We start from the raw sequence: 12,003 nt of genomic DNA, 5'->3' as shown, positions 1-12,003 counted from the left end.
ATAAAAAATAATAAATTATTAAATTTTTTTTTTTAAATGGTATTATTTTTGGTTAAGCAAATTTTATGATTATATGCAAAAGTTTTTTTGATTCGCTCAAAAGGATTTATATCATATTTATAGGAAAATACAGAAAAAGGGAATGTAATATTAAGGAGTCTAAACATTCAATGACTCTTTTAATTAAACTATTGGGGCAAAAATTTTCACATTGTGGATATTATCCCATAACTTGAAGGTAAAGAACTAAATCCGTAAAAAAAAAGGTATGTTTACTCCAAGAAAATACGCCTTCGTGTCTGATTTCGTAATTTTTAAAATATTGTCTGCACTAATAAATTACATATTTATGGTTATACTCTTAAATCATTTAAGATTGATTCGTAATACATGAAAATTGGGTTGAAAGTTTTTTAGGGTACTCACTTTTTTATTTTACTTGCATTTCAAATCTCTTTTCAGTAAAATGCAGGCAATATTTTAATGCAAAACATAAAGAAAACTAAGTAATAGCAGTATCAACTCAAAATATTAACTGATATTTGTTAAATTTTGTCTATTAACAATTTATCACCAGAGGCATCGATTAGAATTCGTGGAAAAAAATCTATTTCATCACCTTATCCAACTATATATGCTGGATCTTTTATTTAAAATACTCATATAGAATGAAAGCTGAAGAAGAGCTTTTTATTAATGTAATAACATCATTGATAACCTAGAGTGCTGCTATATTTTTAGTTTAACTGTCAAAATAAAGAATATAAATGAACTTTTTCAATTGCTCTTTTAATTTTTGCAAGATCAGAGATGATTATGCTCCGGAAAAAAATTCGGATTTTTCGCTAACGGCGATCCGGAAGTTTCTGAAAATCCAAGGTCCAGAAGTTTCAAAAAAATCATTGATCACATTTATGTGTAAAAAATTAGGTATAAAAATTCTTGTGTATTTTATTTAAAAATATTAGAACTAGGATTTATACTTTGCATCTCTTCCATTTGTAAATATTTTTTCTGGTAGAATATCAAATGTGATTAGAGATAAAAGTAAACTTATACATAATTATTCATTTGAATTATGCTGCATATAATTTATCTTGAATTTCATATTTTGAAATATGAATGATTTAAATTTATAAAGACATACATTTTTTAATATGCACCATTAATGATTGTCGATGTTACTCAGGAAATTATCAGGATTTTTGAGTTAGGCTCACACCTGACTGTTACATATTGAGCATATAGAAAATGAAAATTTTTTTCACATTTTGTTTTTGCATATTAACAGCTATTTTTTTTCTATACAAAGTTTTTAATCAGAGAGGTAAACTTCGATTATTTTTACATAAACAATAACTCACAAACACTCAGAAAAGAAAAAAAAAACAACTCCCTACTTCTACGGATGGAAAAAATTCTTTGAATTTTCCCTGTTTTGTGGCCATCTTTAATTACATTTATAAAAAATTAAAATTACCTATTAAGTAAAAACTTTACTTATAGTTTAAACTGAAACATGTAATACTCACCTATAATTATAAAAAAGGAATGTCGAGGTACCCCAACAATGCGAGGGTCTTGTTTTAATTTAAAGTCAACGCTTGTTGCTTGACCAGCATATACATGCACAATCTAAAAATAAATATTTAAAAACACATTAATTCCCACAAATAATATTCATAATCTGATACAATAAAAATTAATATTTTATACAAAATTAAACATTATCTTATTGTTAATAATTTTTCATATCTACTTATCGTACCTTTGTAAGTGGTAAATGACCACCTGCGATGACCGTGACAACATATTCTCCAGGGAAAAGTAGAAGGTGGTAGTCTCCGTCAGAATAGCTATGAAATTGCCTTGTAAAATTAGCAATCGATATTTCAGCAAAAGGAAGAGGTTGCCCAGTTGCCGTAATTATAGATCCAGAAATCCCTCGATCAGCCTAAAGTCGTTTAATTAAAGTAATATTTAACAATGCTAAAGAAACAATATACATTTCAATATATTTTATTAAAAGAAGATTTAAAAATTCTAAAATTTTTTATAAAAGACAACTAAGTAGAGTGTTTCATTAAAAAATAATTTAAAAAAACATACCTTTTAGCAATAAAAAGATACAAAACTTAGTATTGTACATTACCATAGGATTAAATAGTAGTTTTTTCTTTTAATTGTAACATATATCAGGTCAGAAATTTAGCGGATTTAAAGACATCCATAATAATGCTAATAACAAAAATTTAAAAAATTCACTATGTAGCTAAATGATTTAATCACATTTCTTACAAATAGCATTTGCCGAGCCGTGGTGGCTCAGGGGGTAGAGGGCTCGTCTCCCACTGAGGTGAACTGGGTTCGAATCCTGGCAATGGCTAGTTTAATCGAATTCTGAACCTGTCTCGCAACAACCACAGGACTAACGTAAATATCCTCAGTGGTAGACAGACCATGGGTTAGAGTCCCCTTGCTAACAGGCTAACCATGGGAGGTTTTTCTCTCCATGTTAAGCAAATTTGGGTTAGTTCCATCAAAAAGTCCTCCACGAAAGCAAATTTTTCCAATACTTGATCCAAGAGTTCTCTTGTCTTCTGGATTGGGTTCAAAATTACAAGGATAAGGAGTTGAACATTGGTAGTCGTGAACTTTACTGAAAATTCGGTCGGCTGTTCAACAACCGTTATAAAATAAAATAGCATTTGCCAGTTTTATTTAAATGGGGGAAATAAGGAAAGTTTTAAAGAAACATCGTCCTGATCAAATTTACGTTTATTGCAATTTTTTTAATAAATAATTGTATAAAAAACGGTACATAAAGGAATATTATAAGGTTATTTTTTTAGAACAGAAAAAAAGACAAAAGAACCCTTCATATTTGAACTATTTTATTTTTTAAACTTGAAGAAGTTTTTTGGTAATTTTAATGATGTAACATTCAAAATTCTGTCGGTAAATTTACAATTTTTTTCTTTTAAGAAAGGAATGTACAGTGTAAAAAAAAAAAGGAATTAAATCCAAACTTTGGATCGCTCTCCTGACCTAGCTATGGGAAACATATTTACCAGATTGAGGCTACTCCTATACTTTGGGGGGGGGGTTAAAAATCTGAATATGTCGAAAAAAAGGTATGTTTATTCAAAGAAAGTACATTTTTGTGTATGATTTCGTAACTTCAAATAACATCTGTAACAATTAATTAGCAGATTCCAGGTTACCCTTTTGAACCATTAAAATTGAGTCCTTGAATGAGAAGATCCAATCATTAGATTAAAAGTTATTCAGGGTGGTCAGGTTTATTTTGGCACACTGTATGCTAGTTACTAGAAACTAAAATGTATTATTTTTGACAACCGTAATTGTAATAAAAGAAAGAGTTTGTGTACATGTCTCTCTGTAAACTTATTTGTGACAGGATTCTGAAATTTAAACAGTGATTGTGAGGAGCATTTTTAATGCACGATCTCAACATCAACGTGCACAAGAAGTAAAATCAACATGCTAGATTTTGTAGCATGTTAGGAAAACGTCTCTAAGTTAGTATTTTAAAAGTGTGAAATAAGCTTCTTTTTAATTCATAGTTAAAGTTCTGAAGTGTAGTTTTATACACTTAAATAGGTAAAGTCAACAGGGATTAAAAAAAATTAATTCAAATTATGTAAGGAACACTTACATCATTAAGAAAATTGTGTGAATGTTTACCACATTCACACAATTTTCTTAATGATGTAAGTGTAATCTTGATTATCACAGGTTGGCTGCGATGAATAACATTTTAAATTGTTTTAGACTAACAGATATTTTGCTAGTTTATTAACAAATACAAAAAAAAAAAGCGTTATAAGTAGGAACAACTGTGCAAAGTATTGATTGGCAAGCTAAAAAAATAATGTACAAAACTTTGAAAAGTTAAAAATAAATACAGTTGCATTGATCCTTTTCATGCAATATTTTAATAAATATAGATTTATATTATATTGTGTTGTTAATTAAATATTAAAAGTTATAAATTATAAAAACTAAAAGTTATTCAGTATATTAAATGTAAGCAAAAGTTATAAGGTGTATTCAAATTATAAAATACATAACATTGCAATTAAGTATTTATAAAATGTTACGTACTAAATTAAATTAAATGTAATTAAGTACTTATAAATGTTAGTTACTTTGAAAAACAATATTCTCTCTTTTTATTTGAAATTTTTTGTTGTTGTTTGTTTGTAGTTTTGGGATACTGGGCCCTTACGAGACAAATAATATCGAGCAAAAGCATTGTTAGTTAATTTTTAAACTACTAAACTTAAGTAAAAAATATTATATTGAAAAATGTCTATATTAAAGGGAAAAAAATATTTTACCTGTCTTATAAGATTTAGCAATGGAGGTTTGTGATTTAACCAAATCTGAGCCATCTCTTCAGGTGTGTGATGAGCACAACAGTCAGCAAATATTTCCAAGTCATAGCCTTCTGTTTTATTATAAACATAATCCTGAAACAAATTATATTTTTCTTGCAGAACATGTACATATGAGATGTATAGAACTCAATTTAAAATTTATTTTCAAATAATTTACCATATAACTTCCATGGTGGCTATGTAGATTAGAAGCTTGAACAATACCACCCGGAAAATTGTCTAGAAAATTTAACGAATATTAATAAATTTAATATTTATTTAATAAATATAAATGTAATAATATAAATTTAATATATATCATACAACTTTGAGATGCACAAGTAAAGCTTCCTGAATGCATAGTTGGATGATTCTTGCTATATTCTCTGGCCAAGTCTGCAAACACATTTTTATCTCCTTGTGCCATATACTCATCTGAAAGAGTAATTTAATAACAGAAATGAATTAACTGTTTTATTCCCACAACAGAAATGCAAAAAACAACACTTGATTTTGAAAGCTACATTGAAATGAAATTAAAAAATGCATTGAAAATACTATATGAGGTGATGACGTCATTGAATTTGCCAACAAACTGTGCTAAGTCATTTTACCAGGTTCTTGAAGTCAATGTTTCAACAAAGTCAACAATATTTCAGCAAATATAAAAGAATTTTCGAGATAATACAATGAGAATGAAAGAAATTAAATGCAGGGAAACCAGCACATGTGCGAGTCCCTAAACCAGTAGCACAAATATTCATTAAAAAAAAAAAAGTTTATCTTCAACAAAATAAATTACAATATTCAGAACACATAATATTCGTTACATCCCTAATGAACTCTTCATTCATTCTTTTTAATTTAGAGTGTTGTGTCTTTTAATTTTATGAAAACAGATTAAAAAATTTTTAAAAATAAGACATTACTTGGAATTTAGGTTCACAATTTAAAATTTTTTTTGCATTGCTTTTGCAATTCATTTTTAATCAATAAAAAATTAAATAAGGATTTTTTTAAACTTAAGTCCCAATGTGTCATTCATTATTTTATGATATATAATCTTTTCAGATGGATTTTTTTCAATTAAAAAATAATTTCCCTTTTTGTAATACATTTTAAACTATGAATGTATTTTAAAAATATCTGTTGTATATTTTAAACTATTAAACATATTATTGTTTTTTGTACAAATATGAAAGAATAACAGTGATTAATTTTCTAATAAAAAAAAACTGAGTGTGTTAGATATGAGTCTAAGTGTTAGATATGGGTCTTGTATATGTACTAAGCGTGAACCTGTGTGTCAAATGTATTCTTAATATAATATGAAATTGTTGATAGATATATAAATGTTTAATTTTGAAAATACTCTCATTTCATCCCCAATTTAAGTTTTTCATCCAAATCATGACAGACTTTTTGAGAAAGACAGGAAGGTTAATTCCCAAGATGATAAGTAAAGATTAGATAAGTACCAAAATCTTAATAAATTTTATGTTAACCAAAAACATGATTCATTTTTACAATATTTCATATATTTTATTGTTTTATATATATTTAAAATAGTAATTAAAAGTTTTTCTGAAAGACTAATCTCTATAAATAATTGCTAATAAAGCAAGTTAGATAATTTCTTTATTTATCTGATTTATCTAAACGTTTATTATTGTTGTAGTTTCCGTTGCACGTAGGTTTTCATTCATTTATTTACAAGGTTTTTTAAACCTATATTAGACTGGGTAAGGAATATCTAATCTTTCCCAAAAATTGTTTGATAGCAATAACACTTGGGAACAAACTTTATGTTGCATTTATAGAAATACTTGACCTTGCCTAATTTGGAAGCAGGGATTTTAAATATGAAATCACCGGAATTTAAATTGCATAGCAACATATGCCCAGAAATGTTGTTCCAGACCACTGGGAGCGCTTCCCTATTAAGACTTGTTCAGAGGTACACGAACAATTCATAAGCAGGGATGAGAGTAGTCAGAAAGTAAAAAAGAGGAAATCCAAGAATGAAAGAATATATATATACACAAAAATTTGACAAAAAAGTAGGATTTTTAAACTTGTAAGCCATGTGATTATAAATCCCAATGATTAATTTTAAAATTCTATGAATATGAATCCCGATATGAGGCTTTTAAATCACGTGAATATGAAACTCTATATCGAATTTTAAAAAATGCGAAAATACAAATCATGATGCGTAATTTTTAGATCACATAAATACGAATCATGATGCATAATTTTTAAATCGCGTGAATACAAATCACAATGTCTAATTTTTAAAGCACGTATAATTACGAAAATCGACGTTTGATATTACAACCGCAATAGCGAATCAGGACATTGGATTTTAAGCTCGCGTGAATACGAATCGCTACATAGGGTTTTAAAAGCGCATAAATACAAATCGCTATATTGGATTTTCAAATCTCGTAAATAAGAATTGCAATGTACAATATTTAAATCGGCTGAATCGCAATGTTTAACTCTCAAATCCGGTAAACACGAAAATCGATGTTTGATAATAAAATCGCGATTTTATAAATGCATAAATACAAAACGCGATATTGGATTTTTGAATCTCGTAAATAAGAATCATAATGCACGATGTTTAAATGGCGTAAATAAGAATCGCAATGCGCAACTTTTAAATCAGGTAAATACGAAAATCGATGATTGTTATTAAAATCGCGTGAATAACAATCGAGATATTTGCAGAGTCTGGACTTGGGATTTCTAAAAGGCTTGTTTGTATTGTTTTTGTTTAGACCTAATAAATAGAAATTTTCAAGATTAATTGAATGAGCAAATAAATATTTTCACCGCAAATCCACGTCTATATTATTTTTTTGTTTGCTTTCACGCCAGACAACCGGGTCACGATGTCTGAATTGCGAAAATACGAGCTATCCGGCGGACGAATAAAAATACAGAAAATCTTATTTTCTGTGTTTAAAAGCGGAGAAAATAGCTAAAATAAGTAAAGATACGGAAGGGTTAGCAGCTAGGGCATAGTTTCAATTTTCTGTTTATCTTTGAAAATCGTAAATAAATATAATTATTTTATTTCAAAGACTGAATTTTCAAAAAAAAAGAAAGAAAAAAAAAAGCAGGATATTTATTTTAAAAAAAAAAACGAAACTTTTAGACAATCGGAGTTTTTGATAAAAAGGCTGAAATTCGAGAGGCAAAAACGAAAAATCTCATCCCTGTATAAAGGTCAACCAGTTTTATCCCAAGGAAATGATTTTTAGAGAAACTTCAGAGGGAGGANTGTGTTGAGTATAATTAAATATTAAAAGTTATAAATTATAAAAATTAAAAGTTATTCGGTATATTAAATGTACGTAAAAGTTACAAGGTGTATTCAAATTATAAAATACATAACATTGCATTTAAGTATTTATAAAATGATAAGTACTAAATTTTATTAAATGCAATTAAGTACTTATAAATGTATAAATGTTAGTTACTTTGAAAAACAATATTCTTTCTTTTTATTTTAAATTTTTTGTTGTTGTTTGTTTGTAGTTTTGGGATATTGGGCCCTTAAGAGACAAATAATATTGAGCAAAAGCATGGTTAGTTAATTTTTAAACTACTAAGCTTAAGTAAAAATATTATATTGAAAAATATCCATATTAAAAGAAAAAAAATATTTTACCTGTCTTATAAGATTTAGCAATGGAGGTTTGTGATTTAACCAAATCTGAGCCATCTCTTCAGGTGTGTGATAAGCACAACAGTCAGCAAATATTTCCAAGTCATAGCCTTCTGTTTTATTATAAACATAATCCTGAAACAAAATTATATTTTTCTTGCAGAACATGCACATATGAGATGTATAGAACTCAATTTAAAATTTATTTTCAAATAATTTACCATATAACTTCCATGGTGGCTATGTAGATTAGAAGCTTGAACAATACCACCCGGAAAATTGTCTAGAAAATTTAACGAATATTAATAAATTTAATATTTATTTAATAAATATAAATGTAATAATATAAATTTAATATATATCATACAACTTTGAGATGCACAAGTAAAACTTCCTAAATGCATAGTTGGATGATTCATGCTGTATTCTCTGGCCAAGTCTGCAAACACATTTTTATCTCCTTGTGCCATATACTCATCTGAAAGAGTAATTTAATAACAGAAATGAATTAACTGTTTTATTCCCACAACAGAAATGCAAAAAACAACACTTGATTTTGAAAGCTACATTTAAATGAAATTAAAAAATGTATTGAAAATACTATATGAGGTGATGACGTCATTGAATTTGCGAACAAACTGCGCTAAGTCATTTTAACAGGTTCTGTCCTGATTCTTGAAGTCAATGTTTCAACAAAGCCAATATTTCAGCAAATATAAAAAAAATTTATCTCTGGATTATTATTCATGGTCATTACATTGAGTAGTTTGAAGATGGAAGATTTATCAGTCATTTTGACTGCTGTAATGAGGCCCATACTTTGGATTAAGAACTCTGGTCCCCGCTGAGTACTTTAAATACCAGATAATACAATGACAATGAAAGAAATTAAATACAAGGAAACCACCACATGTGAGTGTCCCTAAACTTGCACAAATATTCATTTAAAAAAAAGGTGTATTTTCAAATTACAATATTCAGAGCACATAATATTCATTACATCCTTAATGAACTCTTCATTCATTCTTCTTAATTTAGTGTTATATGTCTTATAATTTTATGAAAATAGGGGAATTTTTATAAAAATAAAAAATCATTTAGGAATTTAGGTTCACAATCGAAAATTTCTTTTGTATTACTTTAATTCATTTTATAATCAATGAAAAATTAACTAAAGATTTTTTTTTAACTCGTAAGTCCCAATGTGTCACTCATTATTTTTTGATCTATATAATCTTTTCAGATGGATTTCTTTTTATAAAAAAATAATTTCCCTTTTTGAAATACATTTCAAAATATGAATGTATTTTAAAAATATCTGTTGCATATTTTTAAATATTAAACATATTATTGTTTTTTGTACAAATATGAAAGAATAATAGTGATTAATTTTCAATTAAAAAAACTGAGAGTGTTCAATTAAGTGTTAGATATGAGTCTTGGATATGTACTACACGTGAACCTGTGTGCCAAATGTATTCTTAATATAATATGAAATTGTTGATAGATACCTAAATGTTTAATTTTGTCCCCAATTTAAGTTTTTCACACAAATCACGACAGACTTTTTCAGAAAAACTGAAAGGTTAATTCTCCAGATGATAAGCAAAGATTAGATAAGTACCAAAATCTTAATAAAGTTTATGTTAACAAAAAACATAATTCATTTTCACAATATTTCATATATTTTATTGTTTTATATATATTTAAAAAAGTAATTAAAAGATTTTCTGAAAGACTAAAAGAACTTCTTTTTCTCTACAAATAATTGCTAATAGCGAGTTAGATAATTTCTTTATTTATCTAAACGTTTATTATTATTGCAGTTTTCGTTGTACATAGGTTTTCATTTATTTATACACATGGTTTTATACCTATATTAGACAGGGTAACGAAAATCTAATCTTTCCCAAAACATTTTTGATAGCAATAACATTTGGGAACAAACTTCATGTTGCATTTATACAAATACTTGACCTTGCCTAATTTGGATGTAGGGATTTTAAATATGAAATCACCGGAATTTAAATTGCATAGAAACATATGCCCTGAAATGTTGTCCCAGGCCACTAGGAGCGCTTCCCTATTATGACTTGTTTAGAGGTACACGAACATTTCATAGGCGATAAGTTCCCCTAGTGATGTATGAAGTCATTTCCGGGCATGGATACCTAAGCAATTTTAATCGTGTGTTTTAAATATCATGTATATATAGATAAAAAAATTCGACCTCATATAAATTTGAAAATGTAAGCGAACCTACTTATAAATCTTTTTTTTCCCAATAGTTTACCCTAATTTCTTAAAGAAAAGATTTACATAGATAAAAGATCGAGAAAAAAAAACTTACAGATATAACAAATAAAGTTTTAAAAGTTAAAACTTTTTTTTTAAAAAAAATTTACCCACTTATAAATAGAATTGTAAAAAAAGTACCTGTAACGTCATTCAAAATCTACTATGGAATGTAATGAAAGTGATAACGATATATTCCACGTTCAGACATCCCATTGTGGGAAAGTGAAATTTCCTAACTATATCACTTGTATTCTGATTTATAAAGATTTTTATTACTCTTTTTGTGAAATAAAGTTGAAAGACTAAATTCCTTTTCCATTGTTAGTTTAATGTGCTAATTATTTTACAATATTTTATTGCCAGTTCTGGTATATGTTTTAATATTTTTCTGTAGGCTAGGAGCATCACTAAAGAAGATAACCTTATAATTTAACTTCATAAAAAATTCCAAATTTTTTTTAGTTATTTTAAGTTCACAATTAAGGAAAGTCAAGAAATTCTATGAAATTGTTTCGAAATACAATAATTAACATACTTGGAGCAGATGAATCTTGAAAAGGAAAAGCAACAACTTTTGCCCCAGAGTATAATTCTGCAGAAATTATAGCTGGTTTAGAGTAAGTCCACTGTTTAATGAGTTTAACCTCAGGTCTTTCATCTTCTCCTATAGATGTAACAAAAAAAATAATAATAATACAATCGTAATAAAATTGCATTGATATTAAATATTAAAAAAGTAAAATTCTGAAACTATGTTTGAAAAATTAAGTACCTGATGACTCAAAGTTTAGTTGGTTTTCATAAATTATATTGCAAAAATCAAAGAAAGAGTTTGAAGAAAGACATGGGGAAAAACATAGTGAACAAATGATGACTCATTTTTTCTACGGAAATACACAAGAGTGCATTTTCAAGCATTCATTAACAAGTTCATCCTAAACTATAACTACAGAACTTAATGAGATTCTATAGTTTTATTACTTTTTGTTGCAAATGATGAGAGAGGAATGTAAATTTTTGTCCAAATTATTTTAAAAAATTTTCAATCAAATTTAATTTATGTTTTCATTTGATAAAGTTGACTAAAAATTTTTAATGTCTTTTTTTATATATGATTTATTTTGATTGCAAAACTTAGGTTATTATTTCTTATTAAAACTTGAAATTGTGTTTGAAAACAATATTCAATGCAAAATATCACTCAATACAGAAATTAGTGATTTTCTCACTAACCCAAGAAAATTAATCACAGGACTTAAAAATAAAGAGAAATCAAATAATGACTTTGTTAAGGTGTGTTTGAAAAATTGAGTGAATTCAAAAAGAATAAATTCACCGAATATTGAATATATTTGGTGAACAAAATAAAGAGACTAGGAAATGCAAACAAAATACTTTTACTGCCATTCAAATTAATCATCATAAGCTACACAATACACTTTTGACAGCAGTTGTATATAATTTGTGTTGATGTTTCGTTTTTTTTTGCAGCATAGGTTTGTTTTAATATCACGCAAAGCCCCATTTTTGCATGAAACCGTACTGTTATTGTAACATAAAACCCTGTCACCCATGTTATGTTAAACATTTTTCTTTACATCTCTAAATTATGTAAACACATTTTTT

The 12,003-nt window shown here is 27.1% G+C and overlaps 1 protein-coding gene across 1 annotated transcript in view; it reads right to left on the bottom strand.

The window, feature by feature from the left end:
* Positions 1 to 12,003, bottom strand: part of LOC107451613 (carboxypeptidase D) — a 52,256-nt gene that overhangs the window by 1,861 nt on the left and 38,392 nt on the right. The window contains exons 19-24 of the mRNA XM_071182915.1: positions 10,913 to 11,041; positions 8,447 to 8,557; positions 8,301 to 8,362; positions 8,083 to 8,214; positions 1,769 to 1,954; positions 1,533 to 1,635 (exon numbers count right to left, since the gene is read on the bottom strand). Of these exons, the coding sequence (XP_071039016.1) occupies positions 1,533 to 1,635; positions 1,769 to 1,954; positions 8,083 to 8,214; positions 8,301 to 8,362; positions 8,447 to 8,557; positions 10,913 to 11,041 (723 nt within the window). The remainder of the gene's footprint in view (positions 1 to 1,532; positions 1,636 to 1,768; positions 1,955 to 8,082; positions 8,215 to 8,300; positions 8,363 to 8,446; positions 8,558 to 10,912; positions 11,042 to 12,003) is intronic.

The sequence above is a fragment of the Parasteatoda tepidariorum genome, chromosome 7 (genome assembly GCF_043381705.1).
Source record: "Parasteatoda tepidariorum isolate YZ-2023 chromosome 7, CAS_Ptep_4.0, whole genome shotgun sequence".
NCBI classification, from domain to species: Eukaryota; Metazoa; Arthropoda; class Arachnida; order Araneae; family Theridiidae; genus Parasteatoda; species Parasteatoda tepidariorum.
This window is presented reverse-complemented; position numbering and strand designations above follow the sequence as displayed.